Source organism: Panicum virgatum, chromosome 9N (genome assembly GCF_016808335.1).
Source record: "Panicum virgatum strain AP13 chromosome 9N, P.virgatum_v5, whole genome shotgun sequence".
NCBI classification, from domain to species: domain Eukaryota; kingdom Viridiplantae; phylum Streptophyta; class Magnoliopsida; order Poales; family Poaceae; genus Panicum; species Panicum virgatum.
In genome coordinates, this window is record NC_053153.1 from 62,981,139 (window position 1) to 63,004,653 (window position 23,515).

Consider the following 23,515-nt stretch of genomic DNA (forward strand, 5'->3'; position numbering starts at 1 on the left):
CCTTTTTTTCTGACATAGACTGAAAATTTGAAATACCCCTGTTTCGTCATGAAGCTGTAGTAGATGATAAGAGAATAAGTCCAGCAAATGCTAAACCTGGTAAACTAAGGCTTGGTCATTCTTGAGTTGCTACATGGCACTATGCACATGATTGCCCAAATATAGTTTTCCCATAAAATATCAAGTCACAAGAATAAATTATTTGTGTATTCCTGGACTTTGGTAGCCTTATTCAGTTATCTTATACTTCAACGAAATACTATGGTAAGATGTAAAAGTATTTACTTAGTTCTATTTAAAAACTCCATATTGAGGTTTTTCCAAATACTTAAATTTCAGCTTCTGGACAGTTGATAAATTGAAATAGAAACCTGCAAAACCAGGGAACATAACACATCAAATAACCTTGTTTAAAGTTGTTTCATGAGCAAACCATTTCAAAAAGGTACTAAAGTTTCAGGATGCTCCTTTTCCGCATTGCACGATCAGAATTTCAGAACATCACCCTTTTAACCAAAAGCAAAATCAGGCTGCTACTGCTTGCATAACTGTCAGGAAGAAACATACATCACTTGACTTGTTGCTTGTCAGTTGGTGGAAGGTCAGAGCTATAAACAGCCAAGCACGATCAGAATTGATGATTGTTCTGCCATAAAGTAGCAAATATGTCAACGGAAAATAGTTTGTATTTGTGAACAAACTTGATTATGATCCCTAGCACAAGGTGCGCGGCGTCGCGGGAGGTCGAGGTGGCACGGGGGCAGCAGGCCGGACGGCACGTGGCGACGAGTTGGGGCGCCGGCGCGGAGGGGGACGCGAGCACGACCTAGCTCGAGGAGCCGGGCGGCGCGGGCAGCGTCATGTCGGGAGGCCGCGGGGACGAGGCGCCGGAACGGCGGACGACCGGGGCGGCGCGGGCGCGCGAGGACGAGGACAACGGCGGCGAGGTCGGGTGTGGCCGGGGCGGCGGCGAGGACGAGCTAGGCACGTCGATCTGAAGAATAACCAAGTGTTGGTGCCGGGGCTCTATTTTGGGGGCTGAGCAACCATTTCAAAAAGGTACTAAAGTTTCAGGATGCTCCTTTTCCGCATTGCACGATAAGAATTTCAGAACAATCACCCTTTTAACCAAAGCAAAATCAAGGCTGCCTACTGCTTGCATAACTGTCAGAAGAAACATACATCACTTGACTTGTTGCTTGTCAGTTGGTGGAAGGTCATAGCAATTATATGAAAATTCCAAGACAGGAAGAACATGAACCTTGGCCTGGGCGTCGATGGGGACGCGGAGGGGTGCAGCGCAGGACTGGACGAGGCGAGGAGGCGCGCCGGCCGCAGGGCCTGGACGACGACAAGGTGCGCGGCGTCGCGGGAGGTCGAGGTGGCACGGGGGCAGCAGGCCGGACGGCACGGTGGCGAACGAGGTTGGGGCTGCCGGCGCGGAGGGGGACGCGAGCACGACCTAGCTCGAGGAGCAGGGGCGGCGCGGGCAGGCGTCATGTCGGGGAGGCCGCCGGGGACGAGGCCGCCGGAAGCGGCGGACGACCGGGGGCGGCGGCGGGCGGCGCAGGGACGAGGACAACGGCAGGCGAGGTCGGGGTGGCGGCCGGGGCGGCGGCGAGGACGAGCCGAGGGTGCCGGCGGCGCTAGCTAGGCACGTCGATCTGAAGAAATAACCAAGTGTTGGTGCCCGGGCTCTATTTTGGGGGCAGAGCAGCACGTTAGTGCCGGCTGACCTTTCCAGCCGGCACTAACCTGACCCCGTGACGTTAGATGGTGCAGGTTAGTGCCGGCTGGGAAAATCAGCCGGCACTAACGTTCTACAGTTAGTGCCGGCTAGATTTACCAGCCGGCACTAACATGTTCCCATCTGGCGCGAAACCAAAATTGCCCGCGCCGATTCCATTTTACCCTAATTTTTTTATATTTACAATAATATAACAAAAATTTATTCATAATAGGCTTAATAATTAGAATATTATAACAAAAATTGATATCTTAAATTTTTTTAGCATATTGTTAATTATATCTACACACTAATAATAGTAATCGAAGTAATTTAACGAATATGCAACCATTATCAATTATGTGTAGCTTATAGGGTTTATATGTGTATATGTTTCTTTAATTCGTAATAAATCGAAAACGTTTCATTTTGATCCATGCAAAAATATTCAAAAAACTTGATTATTTGTTTGTAATTTTATGTTTCAATTTTTCTAGTAATGCAAAATCAGGGAGCGTAAAAAATATTTATACCATGCAAAAATATAATATTATCTGAACATGATATTGTGTCATAATTGGACAAATAGTATCGAGAATTGAGATAAATACGATGCGCTGCGTTACATTACATCACTGATTCAGAGAATTCAATTAATATATAACTTATATAAAACTACTACTCATTATCATTATCTACTGGAACATTGATAATCTTCCTTTTGACGAAAGTGCCTTGAGCGTGATCACGGCGTAAGTAAGGTGTGTCCTCTTTGGATAAGAGGATGCTAGGGTCAATGTCAACTGAGAATGGAGGAAGGTCATCAATTTGGTCATAATCTTCCGAATTGTCCGAAATATCCTCAACTCCAACAACATTTCTTTTTCCTGGAAGAACTATGTGCCATTTCGGCTCATTTCCAGCCTTGTCTGCTTCAGGTGTCTTATCCGACTTCTTCTCTTCGGTTTGCTCGACATGTCCTTCACATAGAACACTTGTGTCACATCCTTGGCTAGAACGAATGGTTCATCTTTATATCCAATCTTTTTAAAATCGACTATGGTCATCCCATACCGGTCCTTCGTTACGCCTCCTCCAGCCACCCATTCGCAACAAAACAGAGGGACAACTATGGGTCCATATTCAAGTTCCCATATCTCCTCTATGACACCATATTAGTTGTTCTTTTCTCCATTACTGTTTACTATATACATACGGACACCACTGTTTTGGTTGGTGTTTTTTTTTGTCTTGAGCTCTCGTGTAAAATGTATACCCATTGATTTCGTACCCTTGGTATTGCTGGACGGTGATTGATGGTCCCCTAGCCAGCCATTGAAGTTCCTGATCAACTGTGTTGTTGCCCAATAATTTTCGTCTGAACCAGCCATCAAAATTTTTTATATGTTGGCGTGTAATCCAAGCAAGATTCTTCTGTGGATTTTCGGACCATATAATATTCATGTGCTCGTCAATATATGGAGCCACCTTGGATGAATTCTGAAGAACCGTGAAGTTCGCTTGGCTGAATTCACTACAAGGGATGTTCACATTACATTTCTTTCCTAGTGTGCCTTTTCCCTTTAGTCGCCCCTCATGGTGTGACACGGGGAGCCCAATCGGATTGAGATCAGAAAGCTAGTCAACGCAAAACTCAATGACCTCATCTGTTCCATAGCCCTTAGCAATGCATCCTTCTGGGCGAGAACGTTTACGCACATACTTCTTCAATACTGCCATGAACCTCTCGAAAGGGAACATATTGTGTAGAAAAATAGGACCCAAGATAGTTATTTCTGTCACAATATGAACTAGAAGGTGTGTCATAATGTTGAAGAAGGAAGGTGGGAAGACCATCTCGAAGCTGACAATACATTCGACAATATCTTTCTGCAGCTTTAGTAGATTATTTGGATTAATTGCTTTCTGCGAAATTTCATTCATGAACGCACAAAGTTTTACAACTGCCAATCTCACATTTTCCGGTAGAACACCCCTCAGTATAACCGGAAGTAATTGTGTCATCAGGACGTGGCAGTCATGGGACTTCAAGTTTTGGATTTTCTTCTCTTTCACATTTATTATGCCCTGTATATTTGAGGAGTACCCAGACGGGACCTTGATACTGTTCAAGCAATCGAACATACTTTCCTTCTCCTCTTTGCTCAGATTATAGCTGGCAGGTTTTAAATAGTGGCGTCCTTTGTCTCTCTTCTCGGGTTGCAAGCCTTGTCGTCCAGCTAGCTGCTGCATGTCGCGCCTTGCTTCCAATGTGTCTTTTGACTTACCATACACTCCCAAGAAGCCTAGTAGGTTCACGCAAAGATTCTTCGACAGATGCATCACATCAATTGCGTTGCGAACCTGTAAGACTTGCCAATAAGGTAGGTTCCATAATATAGACTTCTTCTTCCACATTGGAACATGTCCCTGGTCATCCTTGGGAACAGGTTGGCTACCGGGACCCTTTCCAAATACTACCTTCACATCCTTGATCATCGAGAACACATGCTTTCCGTTACGGAACAAAGGCTTAGGACGAGTTTCTGGCTCTCCTTTGAAATGCTTCCCTTCGGTTCTTAAGGGGTGATCGGCAGGAAGGAATCGACGATGGCCCATGTACACACACTTCTTATAGTGTTTCAAATAAATGCTATCGGTTTCATCATAACAGTGGGTGCAGGCCATGTATCCCATATTCGACTGTCCCGAAAGTTTTGCAAGCGCATGCCAATCATTGATGCATACAAAAAGTAAAGCTCGGAGGTTGAAGGACTCCTGTTTATACTCATCCCACACACGTACACCTTCTTCTTTCCAGAGCAGTAAGAGATCATCCATCAAGGGTTGCAGGAACACATCAATATCGTTGCCAGGTTCTTTTGGCCCTTCTATAAGCACCGGCATCATGATGAACTTACGCTTCAGGCACAATCAAGGAGGAAGGTTGAACATACATAGAGTCACAGGCCATGTACTATGAGCGCTGCCAAACTCACCGTACGGATTCATTCCATCCGCACTTAGAGCAAATCTTATATTCCTTGGGTCGTTGTCAAATTGAGGATACTCTCGGTTTAGGTTTCTCCACTGGGACCCATCTGCTGGGTGTCTGATCATGTGATCCTCCTTACGGTCTTCTTTGTGCCACCACATCAACTTAGCATTATTCTTGTTTTTGAAAACTCGCTTCAGACGTGGTATTATATGGAAGTACCACACCAACTTTGCGGGAACTCTCTTCTTTACCGGCTGCCCATCAACATCACCTGGATCATCTCGCCTGATCTTATACCGCAATGCGCTGCAAACAGGACAAGCTTCCAAGTTCTCGTATTCACCGCAATACAGAATGCAGTCGTTAGGACATGCGTGAATCTTCTGCACGTCCAATACAAGAGGGCAAACCATCTTTTTAGCTTCGTATGTTGTTGACGGCAGTTCATTACCCTCATGAAGCATGTTCTTTACAATCTTTAATAGCTCACCAAATCCCTTATCGGTGACACCATTAGTTACCTTCCATTTCAGCATCTCCAGCATGGTACCCAACTTCTTCTGCTCCGGTTTGCAACTAGGGAACAATGGCCTTTTATGATCCTCCAACATCTTCTCGAACTTTAATTCCTCCTTCATAGTCTCACTGTCTTTCTGTGCATCAAGCAACGCCTGACCTAGCTCGTCAGGTGGCTCCTCTTGTGCAACATTTGCTTCATCCTCGTCCATTGGTTCATCTTGAAAGCCACTTGCTTCATGAACTCATGCCCAATCTGGAAGATTGTTATCACCATCGTCATCTTCTTCACTATCTTCCATCATAACTCCAACTTCGCCGTGCTTAGTCCAAAGGCTATAGTTACTCATGAAACCATTCAACGCCAGGTGATTCCATAGAGTATCTCTTTTCCGGAATTCCTTTTTATTTTCGCAAACACTGCATGGACAACACATTAAACCCTTTGGCGACCTATTTGCCATTGCCGCATTGAGAAAAGAATCTAAACCCTGAATCCACACCGAGGTGCTCCGGCTTCCGTGCATCCATTGCCGATCCATCTGTAATTAATTACCGTATAAAAACAAAAATTAATTCTACATATCTCAAATTGGGATAATTGTCGCTAAAAGAATGAACACAAATAAATGTAGATGAAAAAATAAATTAGAAGTCCACCCCTAGGAAGTTAATTGCTGCAGGAACAGAGATATGATTGACATGTATAGTCTATTTCATTTTAATTCAGCTTATTGCAACCGAGTGAAATTGTAATTTTCACTCGCTTGCTTTCTAATACTAGAAAATTCATAGTCTTCCTGATTTTCATAAGGCACAGGCGAAGTTAAACTCATGATCTCAATGTCGTGGATATACTTAACCTAGACTTATTCATATAGCTCTAAACACTGTATATTTCAATATCTTAGGTGCCGTCAGTATACACTGTAGCAGAAGTTTGTACGGAAATTAGGAGAGTCAAGTTGACAAAGAAATGCATTCTACTGTTCAACAAAAATAGTTCGTATAAGTTTTTGTCAGACAAGCAGATGAGAACCAATTGTCATTCGTCGTTTCAGAAAGAATCCCAATTAAGAATTTAAACAACAGTCTTAACCAATATATTTTGTTATAATTTGACGTCTTGGAGTGTTTGGACTTTTATTTTTAGAAACAAGTATATTTTGTTGATTCACTTTTATAATTGAGGTCTTTTACGGTGTACAATACCACCACTTAGTCGTATATTGTATAGAGAAGATCTAACCCTTTGTTAGTAAGGGTAATCTAGTAATTAATACCTAATTATAATAGAGAGACAATTCTACTATAAATGTGTCCCCGTGAAATAATTCAAAAAAAATATTCTATATGTGTTATAGTCAAACTATCTAGTAAACCTTCTCTAAAAAGTAACAAATCAATTCTACTTTGCTCAAATTAATGAACAAATCGAAAAATTATGCTCATTTTTCCTCAACTTTAAAATCACTATTTTCTTTATCTAGAATGCATAAAACGAAAAAATAAACACCGTGCAAGAAGAGGGGAAGAAGCTACTAACCTTTGGTGCACTTGGATGGGTGAAATCCACACAAATTTTAGAGAAAATGGGCACCAACTCCCCTCTAAAACGCCATGGAGAGAGGAGGAGCTCGGCCAAAATGGTTGGGTCGGGCTGGGGGAAGAAGACGTGCTTATAAAGGGCAACTTAGTGCCGGCTAATAGGTCTAACCGGCACAAAGTGGCGCCGTTTAGTGCCGGCTAGATATATTGGCCGGCACTAATGTGTCCCGTGCCAAGTTAGTGCGGGCTAGAATATCTGGCCGGCACTAAATTGACTTCTGAACGTTGTGTCCGCTGGGAGGACCGTTGGGGGGTGGCACGTTAGTGCCGGCTGATATTTCTAGCCGGCACTAACGTGCCCGCGGGGTCCTGTTCATGCACGTTAGTGTCGGCTCCTTGTTGACCGGCACTAACGTGCTGGTACCAATGTTGCTTTCTCCAATTGGCACGGACGATAATAATAACAATGGACACACGAATACAGGACCTCATCGCCGGTGGCACGGACACCTCGGCGGTGACCGTTGAGTGGGCGATGTCGGAGCTCCTGAGGAACCCCGGTGTCCTGGCCAAGGCCACCGGCGAGCTGGACGCCGTCGTCGGCCACGGCCGTCTCGTCACGGAGCAGGACGTCCCGAAGCTCCCCTACCGGGAGGCCGTCGTGAAGGAGACCTTCCGCCTGCACCCGGTTTCGCCCCTGATGGCGCCGCGGCTGGCCCGCGAGGACGCGTCCACAGGCACCTACGACGTCCCCGCGGGCACGCTCGTGTTCGTCAACGCCTGGGCCATCGGCCGCGACCCCACCTTATGGGGGCCCACGGCGGCGGAGTTCCGGCCAGAGCGCTTCGTCGGGAGGACGTGAAGGGGCAGGACCTGGAGCTGCGGCCGTTTTGGGTTGGGCCGTCGGATGTGGCCGGGTCTACACCCTCAGGCTCAGGATGGTGCAGGTGACCCTGGCGAACCTGCTGCACGCCTTCGCGTGGAGGCTCCCCGACGGCGTGGCGGCCGAGGAGCTGAGCATGGAGGAGAAGTTTGGGCTGGCCGTTGCCGCGCAAGGTCCCTCTCGAGGCCGTCGCTGAGCCTAGGCTCCCGGCGCACCTCTACACTGTTGGGCCGTGAGTCCGTGCCGTGATGTATGGTGGAAAAGGAAAATTGGCAAATCTGTCTTGTTGCTGTCTCCATCTGCGTATGCGACATACATGTGCGTGTTACCTTAATAAAGAAGATGTTTTGTCCTTGATTGTGTGTAGGTTTACTTTTCCATCAAATTTCTCTACCCTATAGTTTAGGCTATCCGACTCGTCAACTCTATTTCCATCCTTTCTAAAAGAATATCCTGTCGCTGAATATCAAATTCATACTATACACTCATTTCGATGCCCCATCATCCTCTATACCATATCCTCTATACCAACTATCCACCCATAGACCCACAAATTTCAGATTTTTTTCTATCCAACATAACCACTTTCTCCACCGCCACTCCTCTCTCTCTTCTTCTTTCCCCGCCCCCTTCTTCTCCCGCGAACACCCCGTGGAACTTCCCTCCTCCCTCCTCACCTACGCCGCTCCTCCCATTCTCATCTCCCTCTCGTCGCCGCTTTGCGCCCTCTCCCAGGGAGCGCGCTCCTCCTTCTCACGACCAGCAGGGTTTAGTCCCGGCTCGAGCTTTGCCGTCTGCGCGGTGGGGTGCCCGCCCGCGCCCATCTTCAGCAGCCCCTGCGCACCTCTACTCGCCATGGAGAGCTCCGGCGCCTCCTTCGCTGACTTCTCTCCTCGCCGTCTCGGGGCTCCCCGAAACGTCCTTTTGCCCGCCCCCCCTCCGGCGTTCGCGGCATGGTGGGCGACGGCGGTGGCGGTCGAGCAGCGGTTACCCCCCGCCTCTAGCTCCTCTCGATGCACTGGTGGTGGCATCGGCGGAGGCTCGGCGTGTAGATAGTCGCCCGAAGGCGGCGCCCGGATATAGCGGTCCCTCTTCCTCCCTGGCGGCCTCAAGCGCTCCTCCCATGCCGGCCCCATCGTGGCGCGCGCGTGCGGTCCCCTCCTCCTCCCTCGCCCTCCCATGGAGGCGGTGCCCGCCCTCCTCCCTACCTCGCCGTCTCTCTCCAGCGCAGCCTGCCACCTGCCGCCCGCATGGGACCAACGGCGGCGCGGTGGCGGTGGGACGGATCTCGATGGCAGGGACCAACGGATCCCGCCATGCCCTCTCCCTACCTCCCTTGCGGCGGCGCGGAGACCGGTCCGCGGGCGGCCATGGCAGGGCGGAGCGAGCGGAGGCTCGCAGGCGCGGAGGCCGGGCCGCAGCGATCATGGAGGGGCGGAGCGGAGCAAGCGGAGGCGCGGAGCGGTTTGGGGCGCGCCTTGAGCGCAGGCTCGGTGGGACCGACGCGGGCGGAGTGGACGTCCTCGAAGGACGCCAGGAATCGTGGATCCGCGCTTGTCCGCGACCCTTGCGTACGCTTTAGCGGACGCTGCTGCAGACCAGTTTCCGGTATTGGCGTCCTCCATGGTCCTTTACAGGACCCCAGTGCGAACAGCCTTAATGCAAACTGAGACTTATTATTAAGCAAATTATATATAATTGAGCTGAAACAGACAATTTAAATCCTAGAAATGAAAACAACAGAAGCATCAACGTCTAATTCAACGTGGCAAAATAATATGTTCTCATCCGATAAACCGCTTCAGAGACTAGAATTAAGGTCGAGTATCTTCAACTTTGTGGCCTAGGGAGCGGATTGGTATGATGCTCCCCACCTAAGGGTGGTGGAGAGCTTTGAAATTTGACTGAGATAATTTAAGAGCTGGGTTCTCTAAAAGAGCTGGGCTCTAATTTTATCTAATTTTGAGCTAAAATATATAAAGACTAAGTTGTATTATGAAGAGACTATTAGAACCATGATCTGTTACCACCTATCCCCACCCCGATTGTGAAAATGTGGAGAGAGATGTTAGCCGGGTGAAAGACAGACCGTGTGAAAATGTGGAGAGAGATGTTAGCCGGTGAAAGACAGACCGTGGGTAGTACCACTGCAAGGTGATGGCCCCACCTGACAGTGAGCGTGGGAGAGGGGTGGTGTGCAGGCTGCGACTTTCGGCACGGATAGTATATCACATAGTTGATGAAACGTTTTAGGGCGTGATTGGTTTTAGGACCGGCGGAGCCTGCCTCGTTTGGGCAGATGTAACGTGCCTTTGTTTAATTGTTGTACTTATGGAGCCTGCCTAGTTGGTGCATTTGATTAGTAGCCTCTGTAGCCGGTGCCAACAGCTTTTCCTCAGTCTATGCACATCTCGTCGAAATCTATATATACTATGTAGATACCATCCACTAACTATTTCTCTCTTCATGCAAGGTGTCCACATCATTCTCCACTAAGTGTCTCACTAACTTTCAACTACCTTATTAATTACAAAAAATATTCATGTCATCTCTACAATATGCAATACTTTTAATCTTTAATTAACTAAAGTAAAATCAGATACATACACTATTTTTTCATCACCTATTCTTCTATAATGTGATCAAATATTCTATTGGTGTTTATTCTTTTAGCTTATCGATTTTTAAGAGATTCAATAAACAAGAAAATGTCCATATGATTTCTACTATGTGCAATACTTTTAATCTTTAATCTACTAACGTAAAGTCATATACATACTCTATTTTTTGCAATACTTTTAATCTTTAATCTATTAACATAAAGACTCATATACATACTCTATTTCATTGAGCACCTATTCTTTTATAATGTGATCAAATATTCTATTGATGTTATGTTATGTAAATCACCTTCGTATGCAAACTATGGAAACTCCAATCGGGACTATCGGATCAATATCCAAAGAGCATGGGAGATGAGATAATTTTACAATCTGGACCCGCCTTTGGATTAGGTAATCACACTTTTGCAAACCCCCCCCCTCATACGCCCATGCGCCCCTCCCCTTGGATGTTGATCCGATGACCCAAATTGGAGTTTCTATAGTTTGCATACGAAGGTGGTTTGCATAGCATACGTTGCCTACTTCTGTTAGTTTATCTATTTCTACCAGATTTTGATAAAAAAAATAATATGCAAGTAAAATTCATATCATCTATATAGCCTATATGTAGGGATGGATCTAAACATCCGAATTCTTAGAACAAATTTGATATTTTAAAATAGATATGCTTAAAATTTTATGCTAATCTTTTTTTTATAATATCAAGCATATTATTACACATAAGAATAAAATTTTGTATAAATTTTTTTATGTATTATTTGCTCCCTACAATTAAAAAGGTGAAAAAAGATTCGTATCCGTATCCGAATTTTTATATCTATTATTTGAGAATATATATGATAAATTTGAGGTTTAGTTTTTTTGAATCTTTACAAGATCAATGTTAAATACAAAGCTATTAATTTATATAGTAAATTCTATATCTTATTTGTTCATAATCGAAGAAAAATGACAAAAAATCTGACATTCGAATAGACATCCGAATCCATCCTTACCTATATGGATGACACCCACTAAAGTCGTTAACTCTATTTCTCTTAACATGCAAGTTATCTGCATCATATAGAAACCCATTATATCAAATGTCACATCAACGACCACCAGGGCCATCTATTTATGTTTTCCATCAATTTTTTTATGAATGTTGCCATGCAATCATCTTAATTTTTCTACTTTCAAATTTCACGTTAAAATTTTATTTAAGAAATCCTGCAGCAACGCGCGGGGTATCACCTAGTATCACCGGTACGCGCGCCGCACGAGCCTGGCTCAGCAGAAACTAAAATTTTTCTGTATCGCCAGAACCAGACTAAGGGGGTGTTTAGTTGATGAAAAAGTTTAGATTTGGCTACTGACAATTAATGTCCAATTATGGATTAATTAGCGTCATTAAATTCATCTCGTAGGAATCAGTTAGACTATGTAATTAGTTATTTTTTTCAACAGCATTTAATTCTCCATACATGTGACCGAAAATTTGATGTGACGAGTACTGCGCAAAACTTGTTTTGGGAACTAAACACCCCCTAATGAACTTTTGCACCCCGCCTGCCGGGCCCAATAGCTAATAGACTCAATCAACCAATCAGCCCGGGCTGCATGGCGTGAGCCCTTTTGGCAAGCAACCAAACCTCTCTAGAGCAAGTATAATGATGGGTTGAGAAACAGCGAAATGTTGATGTAAAAGAGAGAGAAAGTATGAGAGAGAAGGCAGCGGGCGAGCAACGAGACACCGGCATTCAGCAGACGAATGCACTGAGCCCACTAGTGATGATCCCTCCGCTCTCAATTAGTTGGCGTCGTTTTCATGAAATGAATGAAGCCACAGCTGCTGAATAAAAAACGCAGCACCGAGCTGAGCTGGAGCTCGTTTTCACCTGCAAGCAGGCGACGTTATAAGCCTTGCTCTTATGAGGGCTAGAAACCTTCTGCCCTAGTCAGCAGCCTCAGACTTAGCTCTCGGTGGATCCAACTAGTATACCTTATATTATGTTGTGGATGCAAGTTTCTTGATTCCGAATATCTCCCATCTCTCGAGGTCTAGACACAGATTAACTCGGATTTTATTGCAGGAAATAGTCTGATTTACTCTCGAACTATCGTGAAAGTTTGATTTTCAACTTTCAACTATAAAACCAGATAATAGAGGTCATCCAACTAACAAAATTGTACAAATTTAGTCCTTAGTGTGGTTTTGGGGGTGATTTTGTATTTTTTTTAAATATAAAAAATTATAATTATATCTAAAAAATAAAACTAATTCATTTTAAATCAAAATATGAAATTAGTACCAAAATTTTTCGAAAATGTAACTATGATGTATTTGAACGTTACTTATTCAAAAATAGTAGGTATAACTACAAGCAACCAAATATTATGAACATAAAAAATAGATCTGAATAACTGGAAAATATCATGCCAATAGATAGGTTATATTTTTAGAAAAAATTTTATACCCATTTCATTTTTTAATTTAAAATGAATTACTTATGAATTTTTTAGTTTAAATTAGAATATTTTGAGTTCTCACAAAATGGAAAACGACCCTCGAACCCACCTAAGGTGATAAATTTATTTTGTCCGGTTTTAATAGTTGGATGGTCTTTGTTATCCGGTAGTTTAAAGTTGAAAATTAAACTTTTGTGATAATTTGAGGATGTAAACCAGATTTTTTCTGTAACCTTATCAATAGCTTGGCTTAAAAATACTTAGGATGCATAAATTTAGTGAAACTACACGTAATCCACTACAGCACATAAAACAACAATAGAGTAGTAGTACTATAGAGCCAATAGAGGTGTCTTGAGTCTTGACGAAGTTTTATCAGCACAAGGGCATATGCAATGCATGTCTTATACGCATGTGGAGGCCAAATCTGCATGCCTCAGGGCACAGCATAGAGGTGAGCTGGGAGCTTCGGCTCGGCGACGGCCTCAAGTGGAACCCTCCGGGGCACGGTCAGCCCGAACGTCTCCTCCATGCTCAGCTCCTCCGCCGCCACACCGTCGGGGAGCCTCCACGCGAAGGCGTGCAGCAGGTTCGCCAGGATCATGTGCACCATCTTGAGCCCGAGGCCGATGCCGGGGCACATCCGGCGGCCGGACCCGAACGGCAGCAGCTCGAAGTCCTGCCCTTTCACGTCCACGCCGCCGCCGCCGCCGACAAACCGCTCCGGCCGGAACTCCATGGGAGCCTCCCACACGGCCGGGTCGCGGCCGATGGCCCAGATGTTGATGAGGATGCGCGTGCCTGCCGGGATGTCGTAGCCGCCCACGGACACGTCCTCCCGGGACAGCCGCGGCGTCAGGAGCGGTGCCACAGGGTGCAGGCGCATGGTCTCCTTCACGACGGCCTCCACGTAGGGGAGGTTCGGCATGTCTTCCTCCACCACGAGGCGGCCGCGGCCGATGACACGGTCCAGCTCCTCGGTGGCCTTGGCAAGGACGTCGGGGTTCCTCAGGAGCTCCGACATGGCCCACTCGACGGTCACTGCCGAGGTATCCGTGCCGCCGCCGATGAGGTCCTGCGTGCCGTGCGTGAGCACGTACGTACGCCGCCATTGGCAATTGCTAATAACCAGCTAGGACTAGTTACCATGGTGAGCGAAAATAGACTATACTTACTAGAATGAACCCCTTGACACAGTCCCGGTGGATGGGGACCTCGAGGTTGGGGTCGTCGGCGAGCTCGAGAAGCACGTCCACCATGTCCCTGGCAAGGAACCCCTCGCCCTCGCGCCGCCGCCGCTCGTTGTGCTCGTCCAGCACGTGCTCCAGGAACCGATCAACCATCTTGGCCAACCTCTTCATCCTCTTGACGTACCCCTGCGGGTCCAGCCAGCCGAGCCACGGGATCACGTCCCCGACGTTGAGCACGCCGTGGAGAAAGAATATCTCGTCGATCATCCACCTGAACTCCTCAGGCGTGAACGGCGAGCCAACCCCATCGACGATGTACTTCCTGCCCAGCACCATGCGCGAGATGACGTTGAGGTTCACCATGAACAGGTGCTCCCTGAGCGCCACCGCCTCCGCGCGCCCGCCGCCGGCCGCCGCCGCCGCAGCAGCGGCGCGCAGGTCGCTGAGCATGGAGCTCACCTCCTCGCCGCGGACGTGCTCGAGCGACGCGAGCCGCCTCGCTTTGAAGAGCTCGGCCTGCCAGAGCTTCCGCCCCTGACGCCAGTACGCGCCGTAGGGCGAGGAGAAGAGGCCGGAGTAGTTGTAGGAGATGTACTTGCCGGCGGCCGTCCGGGGGCGGTCCACGAACGCCAGGTCGCGGGTCTTGAGGAAGAACCTGGCCATGTCGGGCGACGAGGCGACGACGGCGGGGAAGGAGCCGAGCCGGAGCGACATGAGCGGGCCGTGCCGCGCGGAGAGGTCGCGGGCGGAGTGGTGCGGGAGCGGGCCGAGCAGGTCCAGGTTGCCGATCACCGGCCACGGCCGGGGGCCCGGCGGGAGATTGTACTTGCGCGCGGCGCGCCCGCGGAGGCGGAGGATGGACGCGAGGAAGAGAGCGGCGGCGAGCACGACGGCGAGGAAGGATGTCGTCGGCGACGGTGCTGGTAGCTCCATCATCATCGGTCGGGCGGGATGCAGGACACGGGCGTGTACCATCAAAATTGAAGAGCGATGGGTGCTCGATATGATTGGAGCTGGCATTGTACACTCGGATCGGTGCTGGCCTGGTATCTGGATTTGCATGCGTCCGGCCGTGATGGTTCGATTACGGCCACAGGTGTCGGTGTCGGTGTCCATCGTCAGTGGCGAAGCCAGCCCAGCCCAGAAAATGACATAGGGCGGACTTTTACGATAAAATTTTTGCACGACCAGAGCGAGACGCCAAGACTTGCTGGCGCCTGCGGCGCACGGGATCTGCTGTCGCCACCGACGGGCGCCGAGATGGGTCTGCTGAACGGACGGGCGTGGAGTGACGTCACGCAACGGCATCGACACGCCAGCGTGAGCGCCTGAGCGGGACTGCAGGGGGTAGATGGTGAACTGCCGAAATTGGCAGCGGCATCTGGTGGCAAGATGCAGTGCTGGGCTAGGGTGCTAGGTTGAACCACTTAAGAGGCCGCAGCCCACTCGACCTCGCATTCGGGGGGCGCCGCCGCACCGCCATGAGCCCCTGCCGGAGTTGAGAACGGGGATATTGTCAGCACCCACGAACCAGAGAAAGCATCTCCTACTATGGGCCGCCGCACCAGGAAGCCTAGTGTCTGTCTTGGCGCGAATGGGTTCGCTAGATGTGCCTGCGTGCACGTATCAGGCCAAGCCCATGTAAACGGAAGAGAGTCGCTAGTTAAATACTGAGTGCGTGCGAGGAGGAATGATATCGAACAACTTGTTTGAACTCTTACTCCTTTCTCAAGTAATCTATTCTGCGAAAGCCAATTTCCTGTTCTCTTATGTTCTTCCTATGTTTTTCAGATCCATCTTTCTTCTCTTTTTTCTGCTACCTCTACTGTTAACAAATGTACTCTGGACTTCACTTAGAGGGACCTAGGGCGGGTACCTTGGTCCTGCTCCTGCCTGAGTGTCTTGCCCATAACTACTTGACTAGTACTCCCTCGATTCTGAAATGTAGGGTATACATGTGCCTATGCGTATGCGACATACATGTGCGTGTTACTTTATTAATAAAGAAGATGTTTTATCCTTGATTGAGTGTAGGTTTACTTTTCAACTCAAATATCTCTACCCTATATTTAGGCTATCCGCACTCGTCATACTCTATTTCCATCCTCTAAAAGGAATATCCTGTCCTGATCATCAAAATTCTATACTCTACACTTAGTTTCGCTGCACCCATCATCCTCTATATCATATCCTCTATACCAACTACCCACCCATAGGACCCACAAATCAGATTTTTTTATCCAACAAAAACCACTTTCTCCCACCGCCACCTCCTCTCTCTTATTTCTTTCCCCGCCCCCTTTCTCTCCCGGCGAACACCCCGTGGAACTCCCTCCCCCTCCCTCACCGACGCCGCTCCTCCCATTCTCTCTCCCTCTCTCGCCGCCTTTGCTCCTCTTCCCAGGGAGCTCGCTCCTCCTTCCTCGCGACCAGCAGGCTGAGCTCCGGCTCGAGCTTTGGCCGGATCTACGCGGGGCCTCGCCGCGCCCATCTGCAGCGGTCAAGGGATGGCGTCAAGGGATTCGTTCTGGTAAGACAAGACACTACACTTATTAACAAGATGCATTACATTGTTACAGTGATATGATCCTAATCAATCTAATCTGTTAATCCAGACATACTTGTGGTTTTGGACATAACAAGGCAGTCTCCTATGATACACAATTTAGAAACTTTTTTTTGTTCTCTAGGTAATGCAAGGACTGCTTTGTCCAGTGAAACAAAAAACATATTTGCCGAGATGCAGGTAGAATGTGTCGGTTAGAATATTATTTTAGTGTTCAGAACAACCAGAACTTTCAGTTTAATTTTGTCATCATTTTAGCTGGCCTGAGTTTAGGCTCTTTAATACTTGTGCATGGTTTGGAAGAACAATGGAGACATAACCAACCGGTGACTTATATGTTTTATAGTGGCAAACTATAAATTGGACAAAAAATAATTGAGTGCAACCATTTCTTGAAAGAGAAGCTCCATCTTCCTGAAAGACGCAAATTCAAGTTCCTGCACGACCACTGTGGTAGCCAATGATGAGTTGATGACCAGCCTGACAGCTACTTCCACTCCAAATTAGTTCTGACTTGTCTACTCTGAAAGCTAAACAAAGATGCTCCACTACTACGAGTGACAACACTGACAACATAGATCTGAAAGCTAAACAGCAATGCACATGGTAAACGAGACAATAAATCGAGTGCTGTCCTCGTTTCCCCTCGCGACAGGGACATTGCTGAGGTGTGTCGTGGAGTGCGATTGCGACATTTCCAAATTCCAACAAAGAGGATAATCACGACTAATTTTGCTTTTTGCTGTTCTCCTGGTGCTCTTGCTGCTGGAAAAAGGCACATCAGTGCCGGTCACAGGACGGCTTAGTGCCGGTCCCTGTGGCCGGCACTAACGTGACAGTCGTTAGTGCCGGCTACTCTGACCGGTACTAACGTGTGCATGTTAGTGCCGGTCCGAATTATCAGCCGGCACTAACGTGCCCGACCCCGCCCCCGCCCCCCCCCCCCCCCCCCGCAGCAAGGTTAGTGCCGGCTGGTATAACTAGCTGGCACTATATGTTTTTTCTTCTTTATGTTTCTTTTCTTTTTTGTTTTTATACGTATGGCTATGCGTATTTCTACCGTATGTGACTACATAGTCGTACTCTTTGCATTGCACAGTAATATTAGGACATCATATTACACTAATATTTATATATATATATATATATATTTGTCATGTATGGAACACTTAGGAGTTCAAAAGTTCTTGAGATATTATAAATTATTAAGCACATCAACTATAGTAATTTATCAGCTTCCCCGTCGTCGGATCTTCTTGGGCGACGCTTGTACGGAGATCGCCATGAAATTCGCCCTTAGGATTTATGACTTCATCGAGCAGGAATCCGCATATAGCTTCTTGAATTGCCCTGATCCGAGCCATTTCAATGAGTTCTTCTTTCATCCACCAACGCTGTCACATTTTTCGATAAAAACATGACAATAAAAAATAATAAATTAAAATAATGAGCAGATGTGATTGTGCTCACGTACATTGAATGCCTCCACTGTCATTTGCCCTTTTCACTTGCAAAAGAGTTGATCCACTCGCATACGTAGTATCCACATAAGTTGTTTCCTTGTTCTTGTCTCCAACACTATGGACAAATGTGGGTTACGATATAGAATTTTTCTGATGTTTATTGCGAATGACATTAATAGCGAGAGTATATTCATACCGGAAAACCAGTCACCCAACTAAGAGGCTCGATTTCACTTATGGGCAAGCCTATGTGTTTGCGGAGGTAGCGACTCCATGCAGTATTTATCACCTCGATGAGATCGTGGTTCTTTGATTTATCTTGCCTTAACGAGTCGTACACCAAGACCTTGTGCTCCTCAATCCGAATACAAAGCAATATCCAATGAAAGCTGTGCATATACATATGCATAACCAATTAATATTGATTATAATAGTTATTAAATAATATTATTAATACGAAGGGATTGAAAAAAAGAGGCTAACAAAGAACGACTCACTGATGGTTGTATGGCAAGAGAATGAAGGGACACATACTATTCTTACGCAACCCCCTGTATATAACTATGACTATTTCTTCAGACTTTTGCGCTACCGATTTCTCGTGTATAATATCGGGGTCGAAGAAACCGACGTTATGGAAGTTCTTCTTTCGGCAAATTTGAATTTTTGACCTACGGGACACAAGAAAAACGGGGATCAGTCAACACACAAGGCTAAAATAATGAAATGAGAGACAATACTTACATGCACCATACACTCATGAGGGACTTGTGAAGGGCATCTTGATGGTATAAATCGTAAAGTGCTGCAAACTCGATATATACATCATCTGCCCCCCGCAAGAAATGCTCATCTTTAATCCAAGTTGGGAACATCTCTAATTCATTAGCTTTAGATTGCACGGCATACCATTTGTGTAACTCGGCCATTCTCATTGGTAGGAATGGTAGCAACTCTGGCCATATCAAAGGTTCACCAAGCACAAACTTTTTCTTGCCGTGTGCATTCTGTAGGGCCTCTCCAAGCAATTGAGCCCTTGTTAGATCAGTTTGCAATATCATCCCAGCCATGGTCAATGGATCTCTTGATTCATCGGGACATTCTTCACGTGGCACTATCAACGGAGGGATCGATTGTTTGGACTGCTCTCCGAGCTGGGGAACGGTCTTTGCATTAATCCGCCGATTCTTGGGGTTGCTGTAGCACTTTCTGATCTACCGATCATAATCCGACTCCTTTTCTTTCTCCTTGGTGGGCTCTTTAATGAAGTGTTTAATGAAGTGTGCCTTTGCAACCGGATCTATTTCTGGCTTCTTGTTCGCAGCCTCCCTCAATAGCTTGCGCTTCAGTAAGAAGATTTGAAACGATTCTTCTGCATCTTCCTCTTCTGGAGCCTTCGCTTTTTTCTTTCTTTGCTGCTTATGAGATGGCTGGACCGAAGGTACTGTGTATGCCTTCTGTCGCTGACTCTGATTCTGTTGTGCGGCTGGTGATGATGCCGGAATTGTCTCGCTTTGTGCGGCTGGTGATGGCGGATCCTGTGCAGCTGGTGATGGCGGATACATGCTAGGGTCCCGTGCAGGCGGTGGAGAAGGTGGGCCAACACTAGGATTCCTGTCAGCTGGCATTGGTGATCTTGGCCTTGAGCACCGAGCGGAATCTGTGGCTGCTTGCACCAATCTTATGTCGCACTTTGGCCACTCGATCCATGTGTGTACGGCATGTTGTAGTTCTGTTTCTTCAGGACCTATAGGGATCGGGAGGTCCATGTCTTCCCAGCGTTCTTCAGTAATTCGGTCAACAAAGACTCTGGCGAATCCTTCAGGAATCGGCTGGCAATGTATTGTCCCGCCTTCTTCTTGGACTTCCACATAACCCTCAGCACAAACTTTGAGCTTTTTCCCATAAAGAACTAGAAGCTCACATTGGGTCCTAATGGTGATGTCGTTAATGGGGCCCCTCAGCCTGTCGGCACCCAAATTAGGGTGCTCTGTGGAAGCAACACTGCTACGACGCTGAGAAGGGGGGCTGATCTCCACATTGGTAGCTGGTTGGTCCGAGCATTGCCCAACCGTTGCCTCAAGTGACATTATCCGGTTTTCTAGGCTACGAATCTTCTCTGTCACTACTGCCTTGCTTCTGCATCGGCTTTGGTAGGTTTCGAGATCTCCGGAAAAGCCATATTTCCATGGAACTACGCCCACGCCTCGGGTCCGTCCAGTGTGTTCCGCATTCCCAAGAGCGTAAGTCAGCTCGTCATTCTCTCTGTTGGGCTGGAAGGTTCCTTCTTCCGTACGCCTCATTGCGTCGTCGAGTCTTTGGGCAGCCTCTCTTAGTACGTCGCTAGTCACAAACATTCCAGTGTCGGGGTCTAGTGTGCCTCCATGAGCATAGAAGTAATACCTTGCTCGTTTGGGCCAACTCAATGTCTGCGGTACGATTCCTTTTACAATTAAATTATTTTCCATCTTTTCCCATTTCGGAACAGCAACCTTATAACCTCCAGGCCCAAGTCTATGGAAGTTTGTCTTTTTGCTAGCATTCATTTTGCCTTGAATCGAGGCTGCCATGCTGTCAGCACTGTGCTTGTAATTCACGAATTCATTCCACCACTCTCGTTGCTTCTTCCAGACTTTATCAAAATCTGGTGTGAGGCCCTTGTTGAAAAAAGTTTGCCACCAATTTTTTCTTGAACGAGCTGAACTGAATTGCCATCTTCTTAAATGCCCATCCCTTTACTTTGTCAGCTTTGCCTGGGGGAAAGTTGAAGTGCAACGACACCTCTTTCCATAACAAATCTTTCTCTGAATCTGGCATGATATCTTCAAGTCGATCAGAGACTTTATTTCTCTTCCAAAGCTTGTACTTTATGGGGACGCTTTCCCTAACAAGATATCCCAATTGATTTACAAATGTCGTCTTAATTTGACCAGGGGCTAGTGGCTCGCCGGTTGCTTCGTCGATCTCCGTGATGGTCGTACATCCTACCATCTTCCTCTTGGAGCCATGTTTCCGTTTAGACTTCGTCGATCCTGATGCCTGAAAGAATACCTAAAAATTAATACAAGTTGTCCACGTGTATATATTTAAATTCTAATCACATATATATTGACAAAACTTTTATACCTCGGCTTCGTCGAGATTTTCTTCTTCCTCCCCATTAGTATCTTCACCCTCGTCGCCATGATAATGCAAGTTTAAAATTGGGTGCCATCATTCTCGGCCCCATCAAACTCTGGAGCAATGTACTCGGTATTACCACAAATGAGCTCGTGCATTAAGTCGTCCTGGAAGTCCGTACGATCCATTTCCACTACCTGAAACAATAAAATAAATATTTGATGCATCCCCTGATTCTATTTTGACTCTAGGCGTATGGAAGCGATTTTTTTGAATGATTTGATAATATGCAGAAAATGTATTTTCCCTTCTTCTGCTAAAGACTCCAATGATAGCCTTAACTTGTGTTAGCGTTAATTGTTCAGTACCAGGGCAAAAACTATAAAGTTTCTAAATTTAGCTATTTAAAAAAATTAAAATTACGGTGACCTTGGATTCTTTATGACCAAACTTCCTTAAATTTGGCTTGTAGCAACGGTGCATAGCTATGCTTATGCTTTGGGAAAGAATCAGAATTTGGTTTGCAGAAAGCTATAGATGTCACTTTTCAATTTAAAGGGAGGTGACACATCGAGCCATTGAACACTTGATTGGGATCAGACTATTATTATGTATGTCTTGGTTCATGTTGTAGGGTAATTGATGCAATCAGGATCATGAGAAACATTGTAGCAAGAATAACATCAGTTCAGATTTTAAACTATAATCTTAGGATGCAAACAGAACTCTTATAAATATTTGCTTTAAGATCACCATTAGAAAGTCAAATTGAAAAGAAAAACACTAGAAGGGCAAGAATTGAAAACGTAGAGTTTCTGATGCAACGATCATGGTAACACCACAAAAGGTCCATTTGCCACGAATCCCTGAATCTCAGGAAAATAATGTATCGCAATAACTCACAAAGATGTGTGTAACAGAACTAAAAAGATGAAAACACACAACTTCCAACTAACCTCCTTGGCTACTTCAGTTGAATTGAGCACAACTACAGAAGAAGCACCTGTCTTTATAGTGTAAATTGGCCCATAAATTTCAGCCCATTTTGTAAAGGTTTGGTGGGGTTTCTTTTCTTTCAACTGAAGAAGATTGCCAACAATTGGTAAACCAGGAACAGCTGCATGGAAAGAAATGGAATATCTTGAGGGTTTAGTCCTTTTGTTCTGACATAGACTGAAAATTTGAAATACCCCTGTTTCGTCATGAAGCTGTAGTAGATGATAAGAGAATAGGTCCAGCAAATGCTAAACCTGGTAAACTAAGGCTTGGTCATTCTTGAGTTGCTACATGGCACTATGCACATGATTGCCTCAAATATAGTTTTCCCATAAAATATCAAGTCACAAGAATAAATTATTTGTGTATTCCTGGACTTTTGGTAGCCTTATTCAGTTATCTTATACTTCAACGAAATACTATGGTAAGCTGTAAAAGTATTTACTTAGTTCTATTTAAAAACTCCATATTGAGGTTTTTCCAAAATACTTAAATTTCAGCTTCTGGACAGTTGATAAATTGAAATAGAAACCTGCAAAACCAGGGAACATAACACATCAAATAACCTTGTTTAAAGTTGTTTCATGAGCAACCATTTCAAAAAGGTACTAAAGTTTCAGGATGCTCCTTTTCCGCATTGCACGATCAGAATTTCAGAACAATCACCCTTTTAACCAAAAGCAAAATCAAGGCTGCCTACTGCTTGCATAACTGTCAGGAAGAAACATACATCACTTGACTTGTTGCTTGTCAGTTGGTGGAAGGTCAGAGCTATAAACAGCCAAGCACGATCAGAATTGATGATTTGTTCTGCCATAAAGTAGCAAATATGTAACGGAAAATAGTTTGTATTTGTGAACAAACTTGATTATGATCCCTAGCAATTATATGAAAATTCAGATGAACCTTGGCCGGGGCGTCGATGGGGACGAGGAGGGGTGGCAGCGCGGACTGGACGAGGCGAGGAGGCGCGCGGCCGCAGGGCCTGGACGACGACAAGGTGCGCGGTGTCGCGGGAGGTCGAGGCGGTGCGGGGGCAGCAGGCCGGACGGGCACTGGTGGCGACGAGGTTGGGGCGCCGGCGCGGAGGGGGACGCGAGGACGACCTAGCTCGAGGAGCCGGGGCGGCGGGGGCAGGCGTCATGTCGGGGAGGCCGCCGGGGACGAGGCGCCGGAATGGCGGACGACCGGGGCGGCGTGGGCGCGCGAGGACGAGGACAACGGCAGGCGAGGTCGGGGTGGCGGCCGGGGCGGCGGCGAGGACGAGCCGAGGGTGCCGGCGGCGCTAGCTAGGCACGTCGATCTGAAGAAATAACCAAGTGTTGGTGCCGGGGCTCTATTTTGGGGGCAGAGCAGCACGTTAGTGCCGGCTGACCTTTCCAGCCGGCACTAACCTGACCCCGTGACGTCAGATGGTGCAGGTTAGTGCCGGCTGGG

At 46.7% G+C, this 23,515-nt stretch overlaps 2 protein-coding genes and 1 long non-coding RNA gene across 3 annotated transcripts; 1 reads left to right on the forward strand and 2 right to left on the reverse strand.

Moving 5' to 3' along the window:
- The first annotated feature begins 7,254 nt into the window (after window positions 1-7,254).
- LOC120689239 (trimethyltridecatetraene synthase-like) lies at window positions 7,255-7,650 on the forward strand. The gene has a single exon (XM_039971553.1). The coding sequence runs from the start codon at window positions 7,255-7,257 to the stop codon at window positions 7,648-7,650; it is 396 nt and encodes a 131-aa protein (XP_039827487.1).
- Window positions 7,651-12,963: 5,313 nt separating this feature from the next.
- LOC120692314 (dimethylnonatriene synthase-like) lies at window positions 12,964-15,014 on the reverse strand. Its single transcript, XM_039975583.1, has 2 exons — window positions 13,919-15,014; window positions 12,964-13,818 (listed from the first exon to the last, which is right to left on the reverse strand). Exons 1-2 carry the CDS (start codon window positions 14,993-14,995, stop codon window positions 13,180-13,182), a joined length of 1,716 nt encoding a protein of 571 aa, XP_039831517.1. The 5' UTR covers window positions 14,996-15,014; the 3' UTR covers window positions 12,964-13,179.
- A 7,024-nt stretch (window positions 15,015-22,038) lies between these two features.
- On the reverse strand, window positions 22,039-23,101 carry LOC120692315. The gene is made up of 3 exons (XR_005682567.1): window positions 22,985-23,101; window positions 22,809-22,888; window positions 22,039-22,199 (listed from the first exon to the last, which is right to left on the reverse strand). It is a non-coding gene; the product is annotated as an uncharacterized LOC120692315 (long non-coding RNA).
- Between the last annotated feature and the right edge of the window lie 414 nt (window positions 23,102-23,515).

Excerpts from the sequence above, each read along its gene's own strand:
- LOC120692314 (XM_039975583.1), bottom strand. The coding sequence starts at position 14,995 with ATGCAAATCCAGATACCAGGCCAGCACCGATCCGAGTGTACAATGCCA. Across the intron at positions 13,819-13,918 it reads GTGTCAAGGGGTTCATTCTA|GACCTCATCGGCGGCGGCAC; the intron begins GTAAGTATAGTC and ends CACGGCACGCAG.
- LOC120689239 (XM_039971553.1), top strand. The coding sequence starts at position 7,255 with ATGGACACACGAATACAGGACCTCATCGCCGGTGGCACGGACACCTCG.